General features: G+C 35.1%; 1 protein-coding gene across 4 annotated transcripts; it reads right to left on the bottom strand.

The window, feature by feature from the left end:
• Positions 1–3007: 3007 nt before the first annotated feature.
• Positions 3008–27113, bottom strand: ZC3H11A (zinc finger CCCH-type containing 11A). 4 transcript variants are annotated; one of them, XM_083360408.1, is made up of 19 exons: positions 24630–27113; positions 22302–22669; positions 20851–21052; positions 19506–19625; positions 18467–18590; positions 17157–17348; positions 15564–15686; positions 15334–15414; positions 14322–14411; positions 13792–13854; positions 12182–12277; positions 11625–11690; positions 10611–11108; positions 8788–8861; positions 8361–8381; positions 7829–8144; positions 6841–7013; positions 6495–6559; positions 3008–4843 (listed from the first exon to the last, which is right to left on the bottom strand). In XM_083360408.1, the coding sequence occupies exons 3-19, from the start codon at positions 20902–20904 to the stop codon at positions 4582–4584; spliced, it is 2418 nt and encodes an 805-aa protein (XP_083216534.1). In that variant the 5' UTR covers positions 20905–21052; positions 22302–22669; positions 24630–27113; the 3' UTR covers positions 3008–4581. The 4 variants fall into 4 exon arrangements, with proteins under 4 accessions (XP_083216534.1, XP_083216536.1, XP_083216535.1 ...); XM_083360410.1 differs by having other exon boundaries at positions 22302–22350; XM_083360409.1 differs by having other exon boundaries at positions 22302–24693; positions 26927–27093.

Raw genomic sequence — 27113 nt, 5'->3', positions numbered from 1 at the left:
AGACCTCAACTTCAGCTCTAGCACCACTGCTGCCACTCAAAAAGTTTGCCTTGCATCTACCCCAAGGCACAATTGCCCTCAGAACCCAGCACTCCCCAGGACTTGCCACATCATCTACCTTCAGATGGTGGTCTCTTTCTGTTGACAAGCCCCACTTGCCTACTCAGGACTGCTCCTGGGTAAGCACAATGCCTCCTTGGAGCAGCTTTGGATTATGCTCTTCCATGGCCTTTACAGCCTCCAAAAGCATGCCCCATTCTCATGCAATTTTCAGACTCTGGAAGCCACACAAGAGCATACTCCTCTCACAGGATTTCGGAGGGTCTGGAGACCTCACAAGAGCACTGTCAGGTCTTGCCAGACCCGGCTTGGCCTCACAGGCATCATGCCATCAAAGGCTAGAAAGGGGAGTTAGGATAAATGGGCAATAAAGCTGTGTGTGCATGTGATGGGAAATAGGGAGGGGAGAATGACAGGTGATAAAGACCAGAGAAGCTTAGTACCAGTTTGCACCGGAATCCAGGCACCCTGAGAAAGAATGCCTATTACCCCAAAACATCTCAGCAAGGTCCGATTGACTGAAGACATGGGGGGGGGGGAGGATTGGGATGAGGGGAAATCTTTCTGTATCTTAAGCATGTGAAATCCAGAGCTAGCCTGACATTACTACAGCCAACATCTTTTTAATAAAAGAAACTTGCTTCAACCCCATGGAGTCGAGGGTGGTTCTTTCCTAAAGGATCAGATTGGGGCAGGTCTGTCAAGCACACCACATTGTTGTGGGGCCTCCACAGCCTCCAAAAATTGTGTGAGAACTGGGTTTGCTTTCAAGAAGTTTTTGTGTTGAATACTGGTGTGTCCAAAAAATTTGTGTCAAAGATTTGCCATTTGGATACACAAGCTTAATTCCTGTTTTATTTCTTACAATGCTTGTCTTCCAAGCATGTCACTTAGGGGCTAGGTGTGCCTCTGGTATATAGGAATGGAATTATCTATACCTTTATTACTTTTATAAATAATTCAAGGTGGAGAACATGCCTAATGCTACTTTCTCCTATTTTCTTCTCAACAATCGTGAGGTGGGGTGGGTTGAGAGAGTAACTGGCTCAAATCACCTAGCTGGCTTTCATAGCTAAGGTGGGACTTATGGTCTCCTGATTCTAGCCTGGTTACCATTCTCAGTTTGACATTCTTGAGCTGTTCCACTTAAAGCAGAAAATGAAATAATGGACATGTAGCAGTCAGGCACTTGAAACCTGTACAGAATGTTTCACAGGACAAAAGCTCATACTGAAAAAGTTGTAACCAGCTGCAAAATGCAACTGTGTCTGAGAAAGCAGCCTCATGTAACGTGAAAGATGTTTGTAACATGAGTAATCAAATTTGCATTCCTGATGCTAAAGTTGTTGAATAGTTAATAGTTAAATTAAAACCACACCAAATTAAGGTCTTAACAGCTTGCCAAAATTACCCCAGTGCATTTGTTTCAACTAGTGGCTAGAAAAAGAAATTTAGGTAAAAAAGAATGTTACATAAACACTTCAGCATGACAAGTAAAGGGATGTTACTGCTTTTTGAATATTTTTAAGTATTTTTTTTAAAAAAATATTTTAAACCAGAAGGTAAATATAGCATAAACTACTAGAAAATAAGGGGGAAAGTGATAAAAGATACAAAAAAGGGGAAAAAATAGAAAAGAAGTATAAAGTGGCATTCAATATTCTTCAGATATACGTTAAATTACGTTTTACTGTCTTTCTACAATCTGTCCTGTCCAAGCATGTTTATTTTTTCATTTTTATGCAAAAAGTCCTAAGAGACTTTCAATCAGCAATAAATATATTATTTTCTCTTATCACCTTTTAGTTGAATAATCCCATCATTTGTCTGACTATTATCTGGAAATGCTAAATCTTTCTCCCCAATCAGTTTTTTTTAAAATTTTAATTCCATTTATATCCCGCCCTTCTCCGAAGACTCAGGGCGGCTTACAACCTTAGCAGTTTATAGGTGAAAGTTGTATCTCACTGGTACAAAATCCCATTCTGTTGCTCAAAATGCTGAAGAGCCACTTCACATGAACAGTATTAAATTTTAAATACATATTTAGTTAAATCCTAGCATTCTCTTTTTTTCTTCATCCAGACTTCTACAATCACATAGTGTAAAAATATGAAGTGAGAATTGTTTGGGATTAATGTAAATAAAAAGTACTCCAAAAACCTACGGAATATCTGAGACATATAAAAGGCAGGACAAGTTTTGGCTTTGAGAGTCTTGTAGGTTAGGGTTAGTGATGCACACTGACGTTACAGAATGACCACAAGAAAGTGAAAAGGGCATGACCTTTCAAACATATTGTAATAGGTGAAAGCTCAAAAGCACTATATAGCTTTTTCTAAGCATATACCCTTAAACTGCACTTACTTCCTAATTATCCCTGCCTCTTATTCCCCTTCCTGTATTTTCCCTGTATGAAATTTTCAGTTCTAAGCCTAGAGGTTCCCTTGTATCCTCAGGGACTAAAAATATACATTGTGTGAAAGAATCGTAGAGCTAGAAAATTTGTATTAGGTTAACTATGATGTTAAAGTTATGCAAATATATATGTATATAAAATACTTTTTTTTTCATTTAGCAAGCACTTTAAAGTTAAAAATAGGTTAACAAGGAGGCCCAAAGATTATCATCAAGATAGTTAATGCATGGTAAAGTTTAACAACTGCAGAATTAAATTATCATAGGATACCCTTGGGTCTTTTTGTCACTACAACCTCACTGTTAGGATTTATACCACTATGACATTAAACCTTATATCCTGGTTAACAAATTGTGTTCACATAACAGTTAAACATATGATTTAAGGTGATGACCCAGTTCATACAATAAGCTATGGCAATGCCTGTATTATCACACGTTGAACCATGATTTACCAAACCCTAATTAAGCCTACTCTAGTCCAGTACATTTATGTTCTCTACCATCATATAAGAACAATGCTTAAAAATTTTTCTTACATTATCTTTATTTAAAACACAAATTGTTAAACTGTTTAAACATCTGATTCAGATACAATGATTTAAATAGAAATATGTACAGAAAAAAATAAGAGTATGTAAAAACTTGGTGGAATTCTCTTATGCAGAAGAGAGAAAAGGAGAAAACTAACCTCAAACAGAAGATTCTGCTTAAGCAAACTAGAACACCTGGAACAACATGGAAAATTCTTTCACACTCTCAGACACCTGTTAAGTTTCCTTTTACAATCAGCTAAAAATTCTATTGCCATTCAGTTGCTGAAGAATTATTTCCAATTTCTCGGGAGCAATATGAAGACAGTTTATTCAGGATAGCCTTTTTTTTAAAATATTCAAATCTTTTTGCGGCTTTTTTTCTCCCTAGAGGCAATACTTCAAACTGAATTGGCAAAGCACTGCCTTTTTCCCCCCTCCTTGCCTGTAAAGCTTAATATATTTACATTAGAATCAAGCAACTGCCCCCCTCCCACCCTGTGGCTACAAATATAAACAAAAAACACATTCTGCATTATTTCTTAACCCTAAGTTGTAACTGGCAGGATTGGGGTAATGAAACTAATTAGAAACAACAGTATTAATAATGGAAAAAAATGTCATATAAAACACAAGAATTGCAGGATACACAATATTCCTAAATCTTCATTTGGCCATAGCTGAGTCCATGAGAAAATTCAGAATATCCGTAGATATGTGGATGAAAAATTTCGTTAAATGAGCAACTAAAGAACCAGAGACTCTGGCAGAGATGTCTCAAGACTGTTTACGATGTCAGAGGGCAACAGTCCCAAGGTTGGTTTAAAATGACCCATGCAGCACCAGCAGTACAGGCCATCATATTCTCAATGGGGGGGGGAGAAATCTTTTGAATAAATTTTGCACATCTTTTTGGGGCAAGTTTTTTTAATTATCTCTCAAATGAATAAATTAAAACTTTCCCCCCATGAATTTCTATATGCTAGATGAAACCAGTCAAAATGGCACAAGATGAATGGGACGAAAATAAAATGTGCTATTCCATCTTCTATATAAATGTTGCTTTGTTTTCAATAGTATAAGAAGTTCCACATGTAGTAGGCTTGGTCCAAGTTTATTTTCCTTTCCTCTGGATTATAAATAGTTCTGCCATTTTTAGGCTTTTAAAAAAAATTCACATAACCCAAGAAACGACTCAAAACTGCAGAAATAACCCCCAAAAGCAAAAAGCTCTGAAATACACAGAAAATACGAGCCGCACAGCTGAAAAACAGGTATGACAATCCAGTAGAAAATATAATGATGAAAAAAGAGTTGCTGTGTAGAACTATGAGTGGTCTTGGATCTTCTCTAGATGAAATGTTCATGGTTTCATTCTGAAAATATTTAAAATGCGCAATAGTTGGGACATATCTCTGACCAGCAGGGTAATTCAAAATAAACTAATGCAGCCAAGTTCTTCAAGCAGTTTCAAGTGTGCTTTAAGACTTGTCGTATCTCCTTACTAGAAAGGGTAATCTAACAAAACATATAGCTTTTATTTTCTCTCAAAATGAAGCTGTGTAGCAAATCAACTGTCAATCATCTCAGACAGTTCAAGCAGGAGCTCATCCTCATCTTTTCCTGGATCTAAATCAATCTCTGCTTCCAGTTTGCCTCCTGAGATTTCCCAAATCAGTTTATCAAAATCATCTTCAACTGAAGACTGAATCTTCCCAGTTCCTGTTGAGCTCAGTCTGCGGGTCTTTGTTACTGCTGCACGGGAAGAACTTGGATATGCTATCTCTGCTTGCAAAGTGGAGGCAACCTGGTTTTCCATGTACAGGTCAGAGCTTCAAAAAGAGGGGAAAAATAAAACAATTACATATCTCCAAGAAGAAAACAGACATCACGTGTAAACCTTTGCAGGATTTTCAGTTCAACTAAAATGGTGTGGGATGAACCCTGGGCATAAATTAACTATAGGCAGAATAGAGATAGGTAAAGTACAAATTATGTTGTGGTAGTATCTAGGCTATTATAACAAGTCCAGGATATATAGGCTAGCAGGAAAAAAGAGGGCCTATGTTTCACAGCATGTAGTAAGAGATTGGACTTAATCTGTATTGCCAAAGTGTTAAAACTACAAGGAGGTAATTCAAGGTAGAAAATCAGGAAGAACTTTCTGGCATATTAGCTGTCAGCCAATAGAACATGCTATCCCATAATTCTGTTTTGATGGAGGTCTTCAAATAGAGTGTTTATGGAGATTCTCAGTCATCCAGGTCATGGTTGTCCCAAAGGTACTTTTTCATAAGGCAACTGGACTTTCTTTTTTCTCTTTGAAGACATTTTGCTTCTTCAGAGCTGAAGAAGCTTCTTGGAAGAGAAGCGAAACGTCTTCAAAGGAAAAAAAAGAAAGTCCAGTTGCCTCAGGAAAAAGCACCTTTAGGTCTTCAAACAGAGGCTAGATGGTATCTGTCAGAAATACTCTACCAAATTCTGCACTGAAGAGGTTCGAACTAAATGATCTCCAATGTTACCTTCTAACGCTATAATTCTACAAAAGTGCCATTAGATACTTACTGCAATATTGGCAGTAAACAGTGCCTATGGATATTTTCCACTGCATAGCCTACTGCTTTCTTTTAAATGTACATAAATTTAAATTGAGCAGTATATAATATACACCAAAGATTAAATTGCTATGGGGCATATCAGATATAATAAAAACAGCATATCTTGTAGCACTTTGAAAGTCTAATATAATTTATTATAAGATTTCTTAAGCAGGTCTCTACATCATATACAGAGGGCTAAACTGCAAAAAGAGATACCAAATGAAACGATTAGGATAGCACAGGATGTCTACTTATTACTGTACAACTACCAAAATATTGCCATTTTTTTAAAAATCAAGATAACCTACAAATTACTGTAAAAACAAATACATGGGAATCCTACAAGTTTAGTTACCAATTGGTTTAGAATAATTTTGCCTTTTAAACTTTGTTACCTGCAAACTCACAGTGCTTCTTCAAAACTATTAGCAAGTTAGATTTCACTGTAAGAAATTTGAAGTATCTATATGATGCTTATGATGCTTTCCAATCTATAGCCAGATTTAAAGGAACATTTCAGGTTTTTTTAATCACAATGACTGACTAGAAATCACTAGGAGAAAACCTTATTAGCTAGCTACTTATATTTGATTTTTAAAAATATGTCTGTAATTTATTAAAGATATTTCTTTGACAAATACTTTCAGAGCTAGCAACCAGGTACTTAGAATTTTTCAGATTGAGTATATTCATGGTTCTTACAGGATTTTTCCACAATCTGTTTTCATTGGTTATTATCCAAATATCTACTCATAAATGTGAAGGGAAAGAATATAAATATCATATGATCCAATTTATGCCTGGTAAACATTCCATTTTGCCCTCCTGTTCTATGAGAAAATTCTGATAATGTGCAATACGACTATCAAGAAATAATAATTACCTGTTATAATCCACTCTCTTAGGCATAGTGGTTATACTGTCCTTTGAATGATCTGGGGTGCTTCCCTAAGGGAAAAAATATAAAAAAAATAAACTCATTCTGTGAGGTTCACTATCACCACAGTTATTTTATTCCTGGATTTACATTCCATTGTTCTTTTTTTTAATGCAAAATGATTCATATTCTATCAATACAGAGACCTCTCTGAAGAGGTTCAGATCAAAAAGTACTCTCTCCCATCTCATAAAATTGCTACTCCTATAAGATAGAAGAGTATATATAAAACAATCTAATGTCCTCAGTCATCTCGGAATTTTAGTAGCACAGCATGAGTATGTTTTCTTACCAGAACTGTGTTTTCAGAAACAAACTTTTTCATTTCTGTGCTTGTGACAGGGCTCAGAGGCTTCACTGCAGCAACAACAGAGGGATGATTCTCTGATATTTTTCGCTTCAGTGTCTGCTTTGCTGGGGAAATGGGTTTCACTCCAGATGGTTTCACATTCATCTTGGGTTTGACTGAAATATAAAAGCAATTCAGTGAGAATGGAGTGGTAACCTCTCTGTTAATGTTGCACACATTATTTGGAAAACACTTCTTAGAAGAGACCTATTTTAATCAACTCTAAATTTTACTGTATGGAAATATTTAATATTACATTTCTAGAATGATGATAAAATACTATTCTAAGCATTATTCCCACACTTCAGTGCTTCCCACACAAAAGGAGTTATAAAAACAGCAGCATCCTGGAGAGAAAGTATGACTAGAAATGTCTCGTCATAGAGACAGAGCTTCTCAATGGGAAGAAATAATAGTTGAAAAATGAACTCAGTTTTCTGCATGCTGAAAAGGGGAAATTTACATAATAATGATTTCTGAGAACTGCTCTTATCTGTTAATAATATAGATGCTTGAACCCTTGTCCTACCAATATGAACTTGTATACATCTGAAGCAAAGTTGAAATGTATAGAAGACTGATATCATACAATATATAATGAAGTTCTACTTCCCACAGTACTACAATCAATGGTATTTTTGAAGCAATCAGAATACATGGATCCATGAATAGAAAAATTCCAGATTTATTATTCTAGAACAGGTTCAACAATATTGTGCTTATTTTCATGGGTTTAACATAAGTCAAGCAATTGCTGGCACCTAACTAGGATTATTAATTTTTCCTTATGTCCAAGACATATTAAGAAAAGGAATTAAAATATGCAGCTTGCCATTATCTCAGGAACCTGATAAATATTCAAGTATAACTTGCAGATCAGAAATGTTTTTCTATTTAAAAACAAGCAACTCTTCTGGAATGAGAACCTTACCCTTAGTTCTTGGTTCTGCACTCTGAGGGCAAAGTCTCAGCCCTTCTGATGTTCCCTCCTGAGATCTCAACAACAATCTTTTGGGAAGTGGACGGGTTTTCCCCATAGTCACTGGGGATTCAGAGTTTGTAGTCACTTCTGGCATTTTTCTTTCTACTATTTCTTCCCCAGCAAGTGCCACAGTCATCTGTAGTTCCTGGGGCTTTTCCTCTTGTTGCTGCTGCTGCTGCTTTAACCGCTGCTTCTCCTTCCTTATTTCTTCTAAACTCTTCACATAGACTTTAGAATGTGAATTACTCACACTATCATTCAAAGGCTGCATAGATGCAAGAGAAATACTTTTTTAAAAAAAGCAAATGACCAATAAGCGATCACTACAAGTCCTTTGAAAAATGCACACATTCTTACCACTCCACACAAGTCAAATATAAATCTTTATTATGGCCTTTAGGGCAGAGAGCATCACTCAACCAACATTTTTGGTCTTACACAGGTTCTTTTTTAAAAAAAAATATATGGCAACCATACATACATTTTGCTTCTTGGTGGAAGCCTAAAGTCAGAAAGAAATGCATTGTAACTGCAGTGGAGATCAGCTTGATTATAATTTCCTACTTCAGCCCTGTTTCCTAAAACAGACTGTACAGAATACAATTGTATGGAACAAAATTCCATACTAAACATCTGATATTCATTAAGAGTATTTTTTATGTTTTATAATCAGTGGTCTATTTGGTAGCATGACCTGCCACCTGTAATATGCTGCAACATCAACTGTTGGTTATTATTCATGACAATGGTATCTAAATAAGCTTAGAAGAGTAAGAATGATGTCTCTTTTATCATGTCAAGTACTCCTAATTAAAATACCAGATAGTTTCCAAATATACAAAATAAAAGCATGATACAAGGAATGTGCATTCACAAAAGCTATTTTCTTACATTACAATGAAGCTCACCTTTGTAGCAATGTCTCTTGCAGAAATTCTTGGAGAAGACCTCAATACCAGAGTTTTTTCTTCCTTTTCAGGAGCTGTTGATAAATCACAGGGATAATTCTGAAAAGAACTACAGTTGCTAGCACCAGCTTTCTATAACATTGTTTGGAATAACCATGGCTTATTTAATCATGTGCTGTCATGGTTATTGGTTTTTATTTTTTTTATTTTTTCTATATTGTGTTTTTATTGTTTGTAAACCTCCTAGAGCTTCGCTGTGAGTAGGCAGTGCTATAACTTTTCTAAATAAATAAAATAAATAAATAAAACATCCCAAGCGCAGGATGTAGGGCAGTGACTACCTCCCCATCCCTCTGGAAGATTACAGGAAAAGTCACAGGTGTCACTGAAAGCAGCGTGACCAATGTTTTCAGCCTGTTTTTTTGGCTTTTATGCAAATGGGACATATGGGCTTTTCAGAGGCAAATTATTATTTTCACTATTAATCCCCGTGTTTAAAAAGTCCCAAATTGAACTGCTAAAACTGTACTGTTTTGCTACCAAACTCCCATCTGAGTGTTGTGAAGGTCTGCAAATGAGATATGAGGATAGGAGGGCTAGATATGGCTTGTAGAGTGCCCAGAACTCGATATGGAAGAGCAAGCAATTTCTTTTACTTTTCAACTAACTTTCCCAAGTTTTGAAGCTAAGAAGCATAATAATATTACTTTGGAATTTTTCTATCCACCTTTGTGTAGTGTTGAAAGTTTGTAGCCCTTTTGAATTATCCCTATTCATACAATACTAAGATATAAAAGATGATCTGAGCTTTAACTATTTATAGACAATAAAGACACTGCGTCACAATTGAACACACTGAACCAGTACTATCTTTATTGGAAAAACTATCTGAAGTATTAGATGTCACTTTTTTTAGCAGAAATTATTTTAACCTTATGCTCAATCTTACACTTGGCTTGGGGGTATTCTGGACCACTCTTTTTTACAGAAGTGCTTCAACTGGATATTTTGCGGTAGTGTTGTCCAGAACTGCTCACTTTGATCATATCACAACATTAAGCTCAGGCTTTGAACTGGCCATTTTGAAATGTTTTGTTTTTTTCTGCTTCAGATTGTTGTAAATTTACTTGTGTTTAGGAATACATTATTTTAAGCTGAAGTAGATGGATAAATATCCTTATATTCTATAGAATTTGTTGATATAATCGACAGTAGACTTTTGTCAATGTTGTTTGCTTAATCAAAATCTCTGTTAACAAGACTAAAATGAAGCACAGATAATTCTCACTACTTCAGAATTATCTATATTTTATCTGTAATACTGAAGAGATCACAAATTTCATGACTGTATGGCCGAAAAAAATTATCATATTTAATGATTTTTGTAGTCATTCTAAATTAATTAACTAATTCTGAAATGTGAGTTTCTTAGGAATGCATTTTTCTAGTATGTCAAACAATCAAAAGCATGACTTCTTTTAAAAACAACAAATGATCAGTCTGTTCTGATTAGTAAATCAGTATCGTAATGAATTAAAACAAGATAGAAATGGTTGAGACTTGGAACCGTTAAATCTATTTTGCTTCTCAAGTTTGAAATACAGAGAGATCTGAGGAACAGTTAGTTTCCTCCATCTTTATTTTTGTCATTACTAATACATCTAAGCATACAATAGTTCTGGCACTGCTGCATTTTAAGATCCAGGCCAAGAACATTTATCTGTCTTGTTATATAATAATAGGCTTCAAAATGAAACTGAGTGCAATACATTCTGAATGCATCATTTAGAAAATTAAACATTTTAACAAGGAAAGTTTGATACCTGTCAATTTTGTAGCATACAACATTCTCCTCCCAGTTATAGTTCGTTCAGATTGTATCTGTCTCTTTGATGTGTTCTCCAAACACTGCTGCATGCGGAGAGCTTTCTCCTGCTTGATTTCCTCCAGAGTTTTGATGTGCACTTCCGTAAAGTCTTTGGCTTTGACAGAAGACTCTTCCAATTTTCTTTTTTTGGATACAGCTGTTCCCAGAAATCCTTCTTTCTGAGATTCACACTCATGCTTTGGTTTGGAAAGGGTCTCTTTTTCAGTTTTTATTCGCTCCTCTTCCATCTCCCTTTGTTTTTTCTCAGCCAAGACTTCAGAAAAGGTTTTGATCCGTACTGTAGGACTTTTTGACACTGCATTGGGATTTGTTATACAAGCCACTTCAACTTTTGGTTTGGGGTGCACTTCTCCCTTTTTTTGGCTAGCTTTCTCCAAACGAATTTCTTCAAGTGTTTTAACATAGATCTCACCAGTTGGTTTGGCAGCAGACTCTGTATCAGCAAAATAAATAATTAAAACATATACAAGGACTATGTTTTAAATTTTATTAAGATCTCACACTTTTTGCCCACTAGAAGGTTGTGTTCCCCAATGGTTCTACTGAGACAGAAACAAACGCAAAAACACATAAACTAATGCTATTCTTTATGTTTCACTTTAAATGGGTTGTACTTAACAAATATATTTTTTTCAAGCTTTGCCAGATTTTCATATAATAACCTAGAAGCTCAAAATAAAATAGATATGAAATATGATAAAAATAGATGAACAAGATTCTTCATTCCAGCAAGCACAGAACTAAAATTTTAAAAAGGGATTTAAAATACAATGCTGGTTGACTATTTTTTAAAAGGTCTATGTTACAGTTCAGTATTCAACTAGCAAGGCATATCATTCAGTCCAATAAAGATGCTTTCTGAACAAACATACAGAGGATTCAGTTGAGCAAAAATTCACTGTTGAAAATGTTGAAAGAAAACTTTATTTCATTAAAATAAAATTAATACCTGTTTCCATATTGCTTTGCTCAGATGGTAATCCCAGCCTTTCTTTAAGAGACCTGGGAACTTGAACTAAAATTAAGAATGATGAAGTCAGCTATAGTCATTTTTATTTTAAAAAAGGTACATGGCTTCTTGCAATTTATATGCACTATTACATGCATGATGCATTACCTATTACCCCACACTCTAATATATCTCAAGTATACATACTATTACAAAAAATATGATATCCAACTTTAGAATTGTTTTAGAGAAAAAGTGATTATTTTCCGGAAGACTATGGAAACATATTTTCCTCATAAAATTAAAACATTAAATTGTATCCACAAAGAATGGTCAAAGAAACTTTCTCATTATGTAAGATTTATTCTAAGATTTTGAAGTTATTTGGGTACTGTAAGAAAAGCTAGATGACACATGACGGTTATTATTTAAGCTCTCTCCACTATACATATATTAATTAAACAAATACTAAGAACATTTCTACAGCTGAGTATTATCTGTTTCTGAATATTATCTAAACCTGAAATAAATAAATTTTATTAATGGAAAAGCCATACCTCTTTTTGGTGTTTTTTCTGTAGTTTCAAGTGAATCCATTTTCCCCCCCAATCTATCAGCAAGGCTACGCTTTAATGGAATTCCAGTCTCGGTGACTTATGGTGAAAAGAAGAAATTTATGTTTCATTTTTTAAAAATCCAAAATATTTCTACTACTTTTGTATTATACAAGTCTCTAGTTGAAATTATAGACCTTACTCAGACGATACTATAATCTGCCTTCAATGAGTATGTGCCTAGAATGGCAGTGCATTTTTATATAAACATAATTTTATAATGCAAATACATATATTAACTGGGTATTTCTAGTTGTCAAGATACAATAAAAATCCATTGTGCTTCTAATTCAATTCAGATGTAATTCAGTAAGTGCTAGAAATGAAAGAATACATTCCTTGAACTTTGTATATCTATGCATTCATAAAGAGAAACATGGTTGTAATATATAACAAATGTTGTGGGGAACAGACATTTCAGTACAGGAAGTCGACTTACAGTTCATTCAGTGACCAGTTACAACGGCACTGAAAAAAGTGACTTATAACCATTTTTCACACTTATGACCACTGTAGCATCTCCACAGTCACGTGATCAAAATTCAAATGCTTGGCAATTGAGTCATATATATTAGGGCTTTTCAACCACTGGTACAGGTGCCACCTGTGGCACATTGGCACCTGGCAGGTGGTACACGACCATCCTAGAAAAGTGGTAGCGGGGGAGGGGAATGAGCTGAACCAGTGGCAGCACCGCACAAGCCTGAGCGAGAGATGGCTGGAGCTGCAGGGCTGTCAGGGTTCAGTGGAAGCGCCAGGCTCCAGCTGGAGCTCTGCGCTGATCCTGACGCTTCTGCTGAGCCCAGAAGAAGTGCAGATCAGCTGGAATGTTGCAGCATCTCCAGGGTCTTGTGATTTACATTCAGATGCTTGGCAACTGATTCATATTTATGACGGTCACAGTGTCCCAGGGTCATGTGAAGTGACCAAAACCTGCTGCAACCACTCAGCAGATGGGGGAATAAAAACCAAACACCCCCACCCACCCCACCCCTGCTGCCAATCCTCAGCAGAAATGCTGACAACAATGAAAACCTCGGACAGGAGGAAGAGCGCCGCTGGGCAGGCAGGCAGGTGTCTCGCTCGGCTGTGGCTTGGGGACGCTTTTTCAGTGCCATTGTAACTTTGAACAGTCACTAAGCGAACTGTTGTAAGTCAAGGGCTACTTGTACTTCATCACTTTTTTCTTTTCTTTTGTTTTGGTCATCAAGTTTTTGACACCTTGCTAGGCAACTGATGGTACTCAGATGTTGCCATATCCTAAAAGTGGTACAATGGGTGAAAAGGTTGAAAAGCCCTGATAAATATGACAGTTCTAATGTTCTGGGGTCATGTAATTCCCTTTTGTGAACTTCTGACAAGCAGTCAATAGGGAAGCCAGATTCACTTAACAATCATGTCACTAACTTAACAATTGTGGCAAGAAAAGTCATACAATGGGGCAAAATTCATGTAAAAAATGTCTCACTTAGCAACAGAAGTTTTGGGCTCAACTGTGATGATAAGTGAAAGACTATCTGTAGTACTTTTTCCCCCCTCATGTGATTACTCACCCATGGGAGACTTCCTTTTCCCCAATCTCTCTGAAAGAGTTAATCGAATCCGAGGCTCCTCACCTAGGACAGCAAAATACCAGAAAAGTTAACATTTGCTTTCCTATCACAAGGATAAACAACTATTTCCCCCTTCCGATACATGGAATATGAACTGAGATAGAACGTATTTATTCATGGCAATGCTACAGTGTATATTAAACAGTGAAGTTAGAAGAGTGTTAAATATAAAATATAACCAAGTTATTTTCTCCATAGGAGTCATTCATAAGAAAAAAGTTAATTACAACATGGTAGTTTTGCAGTGGCATATTTTTGTTAAATGACCGTTTTAGCTAATGATTTTCAGACCTGATGCTTGTTGAAAATTATAAATACTGCCAAATAAAGTTCCCTCATGCCTAGATTCCTATATAAATATATAATCTTAATCAACAACAAAAACTGAACTGTGGTTACTCCGCAGCTAGAAGAAATAATATAAATAAAAAAATAGAATAATTGAAACAAAAAAGCAGAGACAAATTTACCTTGCCTCGTAGATAAAGTTACAGTTCTCACCACAGTCCGTGCATTTTCTTTCTCTGGGCTTGGTTGAGCAATCATTTCAGAAGGAATGTCTGAAGAAAGCAAAAAGAAAAAAGGAAGCTATGCTAACTTTCCCAGCAGCTGCTATTTATGATTTCAACCTTATGTCTACTTTGTAAGAAAGCAACCCAACTGAGAGCTAGTTTAGTCTAATGGTTAAGACACCAGGCTAAAAACCAGCAAACTGGGAGTTATAGTCCCTCCTTGGGCATGAAAGCCAGCTGGGTGACATTGGATCAATCACTATCAGCCCAACTCACCCTGTAGGTTATGTTGCGGGGAAAATAGAAGGAAAAAGTAGTATTAGGTATGTTCTCTGCCTTGATTTATTTATAAAATCAATAAAGATGGGATAAAAAAAATCTTAAAAACTGAATTCAATAAAGTTTATTTACAACAAATTTCACCAGTGGTCCATACATATCATTCCTTGCAACTACTCTTCAATGCATATATCATGAAATACAAAATACCAGGTCAGTTTGCAGCTGAAATGGAACTTCACCTTCTTTAGTCACTAAACCTACAAGTCATTACAGCTAAAGGAAAACATAACACTGCGGTCACATTCTTCATTCCCTTAAGCCAGAGGTCCCCAACCTTTTGGGCACCAGGGACCGGTTCTGTGGAGTGAAGTTTTTCCGCAGACCGGAGGATGTGTGGTTTTGTGTGCTGCCTGCATCTTGAGGATGGGGCTGTTTTGTTTGTTTGTGCGGACTGGTTGCTGGCATGCTGCGGACCAGTACTGGTCCATGGACCAGGGGTTAGCGACCCCTGCCTTAAGCAATAGCCAAGTAAGATAGTAGCTTTATCAGATTGTATAGGAGCAACACCTTGAAACAAAATTAAGTAAACCTTCGCAATGGACTTCTTCTCAACAACGCAAACACACTCTCCAAGAAATAATAAAAGAGAACATTACATGACACAATGAAGGAAAGAAAATCAACAAACCATTTTGCTGCTTTGATTTTTCTTTCATTTTTTTTGATTTTATTTCTTCAAGAGTCTTGATTCCAAAATTCAAACTTTTATCTGAAAGAATGTAGATATCCAATTTAAAAATGCATATATAATTCCAGAAACCAAACATTTACAGTATTTGACAAGCTTGTAAAATTTTCATATCTAAGCCAAGTGAGGAAATTAATATCACCTTAATATTACATACTTTCTGTTCTTACCTTTATCTTGATTTGCACTAGTCACTGATTTCCGAGTAGAAATTACCCGCAGTCCATTTGGACTTTCTGTAGACGGTTGTTGAGCAGGCATTTTAGATTCATCACCTTCTTCAGATAATTGATCTGAAAGGAACGCTAATGTTACTTGAATTCTAATCCTGTTCCATTCATAAATAAGCAAGATCTACTGATCTTAAATCAATAAAGGGGCAGGTTGCCCTTCTTAATGTGCTTACTCATTTACTATCCATAATTTATTATTAGAAATGATATGTAACCCTAACTAAAATGTTTAATGTCTACTTTCTATATTCATGAAGAGTTAGGACAATTATTGAGCTATATCTTTGGGTTTCATACTAAATCATGAGAAGCCATAATTTACTATTAATTGTATAATTTCAGACTGCATTTAAAAATGTAAATAAATGATTAATTGTACAAGATACATTTAGACCTTCTTTAGAAGAATGGCACGCTATAAAAGTAAGTATCAATGTCAAAAGTAACTTTATATTTAAAAAACAAGTCTAATACTGAATTTAATTTAATCTAGGATCATTAATGGACTTAAATTTTGTGCATGGGCTTATACCGTATCCAAAGGTTGGTTTTTTTTTCTTTAAAGGAAAAAGCTTTATAACAGATTTTATTTATTATAAGGACCAGCTTTTTCAGTTTACAAGGAAACTCATAGTTTATTCTGATTTTTATATTGATTATCTTTGCCATTCTTAATTTTTGACAATGGTTTTAAAGTGGTAATTTGATATAATTAATATAAGATCACATTGGTACGCAATGCTAATCTAATACCATTTTGAAAATTTTATTGAACTTTATAGTTTCCATTATTTTCTATTTAAAAAAGGAAACAGGTAAGTATGACTCAGTATCCCATGAAGAAAGTCACCAGCCTGAACCTACATATATTAACTGATTACTACTATTTGTAATAGTAATAGATTCCAGGTTTTGTATGAAAATACAGAACAAGTGGCTGAGGTTCATGTTTAACTTTATATGCAAACGCATCTCGCTTAAGATAGATTGCATCCTGTTATCTATGGCCTAGTGAGCAATGAAAGACGTACCTAATTCTTTGCAAAGAACTCTCATCAGCCACAGATTTAAACTGATCCAAATCCCTGAGCTGTTAGTATTTTTCAACAGAAGCGGAGACAATGATATCTGAGAGATCATTTGCAAATGTGCTATAGAACTCATCTGGGCTTCACATCTTTTCTCCTTCTTAACTTTAACAATGCAGTTCAATTACATAAGTGACTGGACATATATGATGAACTAGAAGGCAAATGTTAAAGAAAAAACAACAGCTTCTCCAGATGAAGCCTCAACCGAAGCAACCATTAAAATCATTTGGGGATTCTAGCTGAAGCCTCTGGATTTCCTCTTTGTAAAAGGTAAAATCTTTCTTAAATTAAAGGTCTGACTTGATGAATTTGGGAAAAACAGCCCAAGCAAATAGTCCAAGAATACAACATCTTCACTTGCTTTTACATTTTATCTGCTATACTCATTCTCCCTTTATTTTAAAATTATCTTAGACTGAACGAATCATACTTAGCTCACCATCATCATCTTCATCATCATCTGCTGCATTAATAACAACAGGTGGATGTGTCGGACTGGGAACATTTTCAGAATTTTCCACCTTCATCACTCCACGCAACTGAGGTGATGGGTTGGACTGAACAGAAAGCTTGTTTTGTTGTGCAGTCTTCATCTCCTCTTCTGGAGACTCAGGCACATTTGGAAGAACAGCTTAAACAATGAAACAACAGTCAAATAATCCATTTAGTTTGGTCATACTCAAGAATGAATTCATTAAAATCTATGAGAATATAGTAATAACTGACATGAAATTCCATGATTTCAGCCAGCCTACTCAAAGAATAGCAATGCTTGAATTCAGTCCATTACTCATAATATACATAGGGACTCCTCAACTCATAGTTGTTTAATAACCATTCAAAGTTACAATGGTCTCAGAAAGGATGGTTTATGGTCCATAACTTCTTGCCATTGTAGAACACTGTGCCATCCTACTGCAGTTGGGCATTTGGCAACCGGCTCACAACAGGTTGCCAAGCATCCTGCAATAATGTGATTGCCATTTGCAATCTTCTTTGCCAACTTCCCCAGAAAGTCAATGGGAAGCCAGCAGGGATAGTTGCAAGTGAAAAGGATGATGGGGAGCTGATATCTTTCAGTGGGCTGCAATAGAGCTGAAAACTTTGGGATTTTAGCTCCATTCCTGTAGCTCCCCCAATTTTAAACTGTTGCCTCCTCTTAAAGTTTTGAACTTTTGAACTTTATATATACTGTTTATATTTTTAACATTTAGGTTCCCTCTTTGAGGGAGATGGGTGGTTCAGAAATGTGAAAAATACATTAAAAATAAAATAAAGTGGTACTAGCGTAAACTAGATTCAATGACATTTTCTTCTCCACCCACTTGTATTGATTTTGCTTACTATTTACCTCTTACTCTGCTTACTACTTCTTATTCTTATACTGCACTTTGTATAAAGTTGTTTAATCCCAAAGTGTAAAGCTTTCTTTGTGTATATGCTATGAAGTTATCTGAATAAAATGGGAAACTTTCAACACAAAAAGTTCAATTGATGAAGTTACTTTCACATAAGCAACAAAAGTCTGGATCTCTTCCACTGAACCCTGGATTATAAACCATTTATTAATGTGGAACTGGTAATTATTATAAATTGGGTCAATTTGGTGGGGCATTACAGTCCTAATGAATCCAGAATTGTTTTTGTTATTATATCTACAGAGGTATGCACACCCTGACAACAGAACTCAAGAAAATTTGTATTTAGACTAAATTACCACAATTTTCCAAGGACAAAAATTTAACTTACTCTTGCTTGGAGGTAAGAAAAGCCCATCCACAAAACGTCCCTTGTTGTGGTGGAAAGCACAGTTCAATTTCTGACAGCCCAATGGCTGATTCTCCCAATAGCATGGTATTTCGCTGCGCTTTTTCTGAAGACAAACCACAAGTTATTAATTATAGACAGAAGACCTGCAAGTTCACAGTATTAAGATAGCAGCACATGTAATGCATTTAGATGATACAAAAAGCCCCAACATAAATAATATGGTTTACCAGGAGGCACAATGCTTGTTGTTGTTGAAAATGAAAATATTGGCTATTGTTCTTCTATGCAAGGTTTAGGCCCAGGTGAATTAAATCAGGCCTCATGGAAAATGTATTGAACCAAGTCTGTGCTATGCTTAATTTTGCAGTTTGCAATTGTACTTTACTTAATATGATTTTGCTAAGCTTGCTTGTTTCAAATATATTTAGAACATAAGAACTGGAACAGTAAGAAATAGGGACCTGAAAGTAGGTGATGGATGCGGGTTCCAATGTACACGAGTATGTAGAAAGTTATGTTCAGCAAAGGGTCAGCAGAAAGTATGAGATTGCTGACCATCTGTCTACAGTCTTAGGACGGGAAAGGGTATAAAGAGTTGGGACTGGACCTGACTGATTTGCCACTGGCCTATAACTGTCCTTATTGGAACTACTATGTCACTGGACCTCATTGCAATGAGTTACTAATGTAAGTGATGTTGTTATTATGTTTGCTATGTTCCAAATTATTAGCAAAATAAACCTCTGAATCTTAAAGTAAGAATTATTGTTTTGTGTTGCTGTCTGTCTTTTTCACTGTTTTTTTCTACGACAACATCTAGAAAGATGTTTGAAGTTCTGATCATTGGTGAACTGCAATATTACATGTACAACTTACTATTTGTACTGATCATCTGTGAACACCTATGAAAGTTGAAACAAGGCCATAACTAAAGTACTGTACTTAATTTCAACAATGCATGCTTTCCTCCCAAATGCTCACCTGTACTGCTTTATTATGCTGTTATATAAGCACTTACATCAATCTCCATGTGTCTAAAACGGCAGATACTCCTGAAGCATCGACCTTCCTGCCAGAGCACACACACAGTTTCATTGCCAAGGGCAGCTTCACAGTGACGAAAAGGGCAATTATCCCCCTATGAAAAATGGTAGACAGTGAATGATTAAGATCTATGGGTGAAATCCAATACCATGCAAGTAGACTTACATACATAGCACCTTTCCCTCAGCCGATCTCCCTGCAGGACCCACACTGAATTTGAAATAAGACGCTCAAGATGTGAGTAAAATGAAGAATTTCAGCTTTAATTCAAAAGTTTGACAAATACTTCACAAACTTAACAAAACTTCACTTTGCTTACATCTTAAGTGTTTCATTTCAAATTCAGTGTGGTGGTATACAGAGGCCAAATACCAAAAAAAAACCCAAACCCTGTCATTGTCCCAATATATACAAACCTGACACTCTCACTCTCTCTCTGTTTGTGTGTGTTTGTGTGTGTGTGTGTGTGTGTGTGTGTGTGTGTGCATGTGTGAGTACATGCTATGTACTTATAAAAATGAAAAACCTAGGAAAAAAATTCTAGGTTACATAAAACAAGAAAAAAACAAATTATTCTAAATGATGAGTATAGAATTTTCCTGACTAGTAAATGAATTATGATTTAAATAATCAAGTTAAATCAAATCAAAGCTATCCCATTGAGCAATCAAATATACAAAAAGGTAGATTTAAGAAAAATATTCTTTGTAGCATAAAGAAAGCTACAATAATAAGATGGATGGAAATAATTTCACATCCTAAGAGTAATGATCCAAGATGTGAAAAGGAACTCCAGTATTCAATGATGCAATGAATAGCAATCGTTCATTTTTATGGGAGAATAGTTTACCGAATTTACTATAAATACCCATTTTATACAATGAAAACATGTGATATGAAAGTGGGTTGCTCCAGATGCCCCTTCCTCATTTTTGGAATGACAAACAAACTCAATGAAACAACACTTGAGAAACTTTCTATATATCCGTACTTTGTATATATGAATATATAATAAGTTTAGAAAATAACATAATACTTATGAGTATAATGAATACAAAAAAGCTGACTGTTGTATAATCTCTTTACTGGCATTATGTGAATACTTATATCCAAAATATAATAAATGAGAAATGCAAATTATATATTTGCCTAATGTAATTTAAGTTCCATTAACTTATTTTTATATTTCCTATACATAAGCATACTACACACTTTCCATAACTACATCAAGAAATTCACTAAAATTAATGGTGCAGTTATTGAGTTACAGATGAAATAACACAAATATGCTTAGAAGACACAAATGCTATGAAAAATACCTTGGTACAAGTAGAGTAGAAATAGAAATAACAATCATTTCCTTGGTTAGACATATTCAAATTAATTTCCTTCAAGCTTAAGGTGTAGAAACAAATGGCTGAATACAATTTTGTTATTTTTCAGTGATGGTTAATCACACTGATGTTTAAAATGGCACAATCTTCTATACGGGTTTGTCAATATCTTCTTTAAAATATAATCCTAAAAACAAATAAGAGTTTTAAATATCACTGAAAATGTTACATTTGATAGAAACATACCATTTCCATAAATGTTTAACTCTTAATATGTATTGTTTTTTAAAAAGGGGTCAAGTTATTACATGCGTTTATAGGTGCACATAAAGTTAGAGCTTATCTTGAGGAAGATATGAAAGAGCCATTAAGGAGTGGCTCAGAGAAAAGATTACACAGTCCAGAAATGGATGGAAACATGAGAGACTCAAAATAACCCCTTTTTAATTTTGTCTAATATGATTGGGCGGAGACAGATTTTCAAGATGCCCTACAACAATAAAGAAGCATTCCTAGAACCCTTGTGGCGTCTACTTCTTGACTTGGCCTATCTTGAAGGGATGATACACCCTACTTTATAGATTCTAAATGACCTATAGTGTGGTAATATCCAAATGCAAGTCAGAATACTAGCTGTTACCTACACAAGTAGCTCTTTAATTAAGCTTGAAATTACAGTTGTAAATTGTGTTGGTTGTTAAGCAGTTTGTGTGACCACACCTGATTTTATGGCCTTCTTGTGGCAGTTGTTAAGCTTAAGTGATGATTGTAAAATGAACATTGGTTGCTAAGCAAATCCACTGTCTGTAAATATAGTCAGGTAAAAAAACTAAAATTACTGTAAATTACTGTTGGGCACACCCAAAATGCAATCAGGAGACCACAGCTGAGGGATGGCTGTTGAAATTTCAAACCTGGATTGTAAGTTGCCCTGGGGAGGTCTGTCATAACTTGGAACAGCTGATAAACAGCAGGTCATAAGTCAAAGGCTATCTGCAAAACCTGTCAAGGGATAGGACTGGCTTGTTTGTGGGATGACCTTGTTGTGTCTGCTTGTTTCATGAAGTCCAGCAGGACAAGCATTCTCCAGGTCCCTTCCATTAAACAATATCATCTAAAACCTCTTGTTGCAACACCTACTCTATGGAACATCAATCTTGTTAGCCTTCTGTAAGGTATTAAGGACCTGGCTCTTTGCCAACAGTAGGCCTCTTGTGAATAATGAATTTAATGCTATTATTATTATTTGAGCTTTGCTCCATACGTGCATGTTTTCAATTTGGCTTTAATATTATTGAAGCTAATTTATTGACTGTTTGCAGCCCAATCATGTCAACCTGTAGACATATAAATCTATATAATAAAATATTTTAAAATATGGTTAAGCAAAATGTTATTAAAACACAGACTTAATTCAACAATATAGACTGAAATACCTTGGTATGATCAGCAGATACGATCTTCAAAAACTTCGTTATTTTTCTCCTGTAGGTCGAATCAACACTCAATCCATAAAATAGCAACGGGATAGAAAGATTGTTTCTTCTTCACATTGTCAAGGACACAAATTTTATCCTCATTCAAAATTCAGATAAAGGGTGAATTACAACTACTGGAGAAAGTAAGTCCATTTGAATAGCCAGAAAAACTGGAAACAGTGGTTAATTGCCTCTTCAAAATAAATAGTTCATTCAAAGAGGAACTTCTGTTTCAAAGAAGATCTGTCTTCCACAGCCATGGAATTTTACTTTTTTTTTTAATTAAAACACAGTGTTTCAATTTCTGGTCTTCAAGATCTCTTCACCTATTGAAAAAAAGAAAAAAATCTTCCCCGGTCTTTATTAACTGCATAGTAAAGATATAGTAGCTATAAGGTCACACATGTATATACACATAAAGCTGCATATTATGTGTATATACATGTAAAAATGTATACTCAAGGGCAGTATTAATAAGCTGTATTTCAACAAATCAAATTAATCTTCCATGTAATTAATTTTTAGATGAATAGTTTATCACACAGTACAAATAGGTATATTCATACTGTGTGTCAGACTTTACATATGGGTGTGCCTTGTAAGAAGTATTTTAGATTAAATGGATAAATCTTTTGTATAGTATTTGCAATCGCAAGTGCAATATATTTGGCAGCATAGCATTAATAAAGCATTTTACTTCCAGCCTATTCAAGTTTTTTTTTTTAAAAAAAACTAATCTAAATTTTGTTTTCTCATTGTCAGTGTAACATTTTCCTAAAAAAAAGATGTTGCTGCTTGTCAGCAATAAGACTGAAAGGATGCCACTGATCTAACATCCTAACAATTAATGTTCTTACAGTCACAAGCAAATGTGTTGAAAATCAGAACAAAATTTATTCTTTCAAACATCATCTTGCATATGTAATTTTTAAAGAATGTAGAAGAGTAAGCTGGAAAGTTTTACTCCAGACATAATAATTTGCCTTTGAATATTTATAGTACATTTCCCCAACTCTAAAAGAGTAGAGGGATTTTTTTAAAAAAAATTATTGTCTGTGTTGAATTTCAACAATAGGAATTTTAAAAATGTCATCTGTAAAATTGCTTTTTATTTGCATTTCTTTTTTTAATGCATAAACTTGTCTTGCTCACACAAAATGATACTAGTATTCCAGATGGAAAAATCTGAATGAAGGAAAAAGGGTTCTGTCAAATACATATTATTTGCATAATCATTCTACTTTAAACAAAATATGTATATTTTTTTAAAAAAATAGTCATGAACCATTTTAAATGGTTAAAAAATTGTTTTAGGTACATAAAGTTTAACGTGTCATAAGAAGAAAAATTAAAATAATTTTTAGGAGCATTTCATTTTCATATACACTGGATAATTTGGGGAACAGTATTATAGTACTTGTCCACTGAGTACATATCCCAAGCATTTTGCACATGTCTGTTGTAAGTAATTTAAGAACATACCATCTTTCCAACTTGGGTAACAGATGACTGTTACCCTGTGGATTAAGCCAAAACTATTGAACTGTTCCACTGCTGCACTGCATTAAAACCCCAACTGTTTTAAAGAATGTGAAAAAGATTATTTTTCCATCTTTTAGTGCAAAAATAAAGTAATTTGTATCTCTAACGGCAGGAAAGTCAATTTCTGTACTTAAACAGCATTTTTATAAAGCCTCGTAACTGAATTCAGTTGGTACAAAATCCTAAAGAGGGCCATTAACCTTTTGGAGGGGAACTATTTCTAACAATATAAAGTGAATCATCTAAAGACAGAAGCTCTCAGATTCTAATTTTTCTGCTCATTTCAACTTGCTCCACTTGACTATGAAAAATTGACAATTAGCATATCCAGAAAACACAGAATGTTTGTATGTTTACAAGATTCTTTGAAGCTATAAATATAGAACACGCAAAGCTGAGGGGCAGAATTAAGCACATTATCATCAGCTTACAATTATTACATAGCCACCAAAAGTCAAAGTCCAATCCCTCTTGAATTCCATTTACAATTATCTGGTGTTAATTTAATACTGAACTTTAGTTGATTAGATTAGATTGTGTATAGGCTTGAGCCTATAGGCTTGACAGATGCTCCTGATCCTTTGCGCCTAACACTAAATACTGAATAGCTACCTTTTAAACTGTTTAAAACAGCCAAAATTACAGCTATCATTCTGCTAATTAACTTGCCATTTCACAGCACTAATTTACATAACTGCCAAAGCTCTAAGTAAAATTTAATCAAAACTGTGAAAAATATCTGACCTTGTTTCTTGAATGGAGAGATTTGATGTCTTGAAAGCACTGGTATCCAATTTCTCAGCTATCCCTACCAATATATAGGACAGTATTTATCAATTTAAATTGCCTAAAACTGCTTTTTATGCTTTGATAATTATTGCAACTAATTAAATCTTTCCTCAATTACACTTGCCAAGGGCAGCAAAACTTTACAGCTTTCTGATGGGGGAGATTTGATTACAATAATGTTTTCGTATATCAGACTACCTCTAAAAATTATTTATAGCATCCATATTTGAGAAGTTTAGCTCTTTATGCACCTCAGAGTAAGTTCTTTTCAACTCAACTGATCTCTAAATAGATATTCATGGATTTGCACAGTAGCCTACAGAAGTTATTCCTTGAAACAAGAATCTAGGAAGCCAAAAAACACTTAAATTTGCAACCATTTCCATCCATAAGCCAAAAGTGGTTTGTTTGTTATGAAAGCCTTTTTGCATGTTTTAAAAGGGAAGAGCAATAGACTTATCAGAAATATCCAACCATCTCAAAGGGCTGAACAAGGCTCATATACAAGGATAGCATTAATCACTTATAAATTCCTTTCATATTCTACTGTCAGAAACAGCCTATAAAAATAGGCATGTTTTCACACTAAGTTTTCAATACGATATAATACAAAAACAATTCAGAATAAAATGAATGTTCTTTGTCCTATAACTACATTAGTGGTTTCTTTAATTACTACCAATCTAAATTTTACTATCACTACCAATACAAATTTTACTATCACCACCAATACAAATTTTAAGTAAAGCCCACTCTGGCTCACAAAAGTGCTTGATGTTACATATTAGCTTTTAAAATTCTATAGAATCTGTCAGTTTCACAGCACACTGCCCTTCTAGAATGCATTTCCTGTTGGTGGTGTGTTCTATGTGCCAGGAAAACAGGCCAAATAGATTAGCCATCATCATCAGGAATACCCATTTTGCTTTAGTTTTGTCACAGCTGTTTTGTTTAGACATGTCATAGACTGTCTACTCATAGCCAGCCTTTTCTTTTTATATACCCTGTACCTAATGCCTCTGTGCACTTGCTCACTAAATATCAAGCATGGAATCTTAATTTAAAAAACAAGCAATTGCAGCAATATGGTTTTACCATATTACTTCTTATATAAAAAGCTCTTCCGGATATGGCCCAAACTAGGACTTATCTACAATATAAGTCCCAGTTTAGTATATTTAGGCACAGCTTTCTCTTATAACAGTTCTACAGTTTGCTGCAGTTACACTGCTACAGAAGGCAATGACAAAATACTTTCATACAGTTGTCAAAAGCCTGCATGGATCTCTTCCTGTAGCTACCAGGCATCAAACTCACGTTGAGGAAGAAAGCTCAGATAAAGTGCACTACTCTGCTTATGTATATGTAAATTTGTGTTACAAGTTTTTTTTAAAAAAGACAGGAAATAAATCTGTTAATCTACAGCAAATACAAATAAATTACTTCCTATTAGATTAATAAATTGTTTTAGGTCTCTTTGTGCCAGCCTGCATTCTAGAAAGAACTGCATTTTCTAATCCACTATAATTAATGTATCAAAAAACAAACAATTTTTAAAAAACTAGTAGGTATAATAATTTCCTAGATGCAAAATATCTTGCAATCAAAGGACACTATTTCCTAAAATGGTATCTTGTGGAAGTATAAATTATCCTCTAATATTAACCTTCATATCCTGACCTAGCGAATCTCCAATGTCTCTATCATAATAAGCATTATTCTACTTTAAAAATATGATTATCAAACAAACAAGCACTGTCTGTAAATAATCAGGTGAGGAATTTTTAAACCCCAAAATTCAGTGTTTGCTACTTGTCCCCCCCCCCAAAAAAAAACCTTTCAAGGAACTAAAGAATGGGGTGAAAGCAATTACTTAACCAAAGAGGGATTAAATAGAAGGGGCTGGCCTAGGAATACAGCGGTAATGCTGTACCACTTACCTAAAAAGGTTAAAAAAAAAAAAAGAAGGTATTTTTTCCCAGGCAGGCTGGGATAGGGAGCGGGAGAAGAGATTCTAAATAAATAAACAAACAAACAAAGGAAGAAAGAAAGAAAGCACCGTTTGCAGAATTTAGGAATTAATTTCTGTTCAACGGAAAGTTAAGGCGAGAACGTAAGCACAGCAGTCCTCAGGAAAAGCCGGAACAGGGAGATAAGACACAGGCCGAGTCCCAGGCTCCGGGGCCTAGAGGAAGGCGTCCCTGACGAAAAGAAATTCAATAAATTAAACGCAAGGAAGCCGCTGGCCGTACATCGGAGACAGGGGGAGGAGACCCAGGTCTTTTGTCACCCATGGGCAGGGACTTTACCGAACCCCGAGAATGTGACGACGACGACGACAGCAAACTCTCTGGTTCCGCAGCAACGCACTTCCACCGCTTTTCTGCGAGGCGAAGATCAAACTCCCGTCGTCGCCGTTAACGCCGCCGCTGCCCTCCT

The sequence above is a fragment of the Vipera ursinii genome, assembly GCF_947247035.1.
Source record: "Vipera ursinii genome assembly, chromosome: 3".
Taxonomy (NCBI): domain Eukaryota; kingdom Metazoa; phylum Chordata; class Lepidosauria; order Squamata; family Viperidae; genus Vipera; species Vipera ursinii.
The sequence above is the reverse complement of the archived record's forward strand: the minus strand, read 5'-3'. Positions and strand labels throughout refer to the sequence as shown.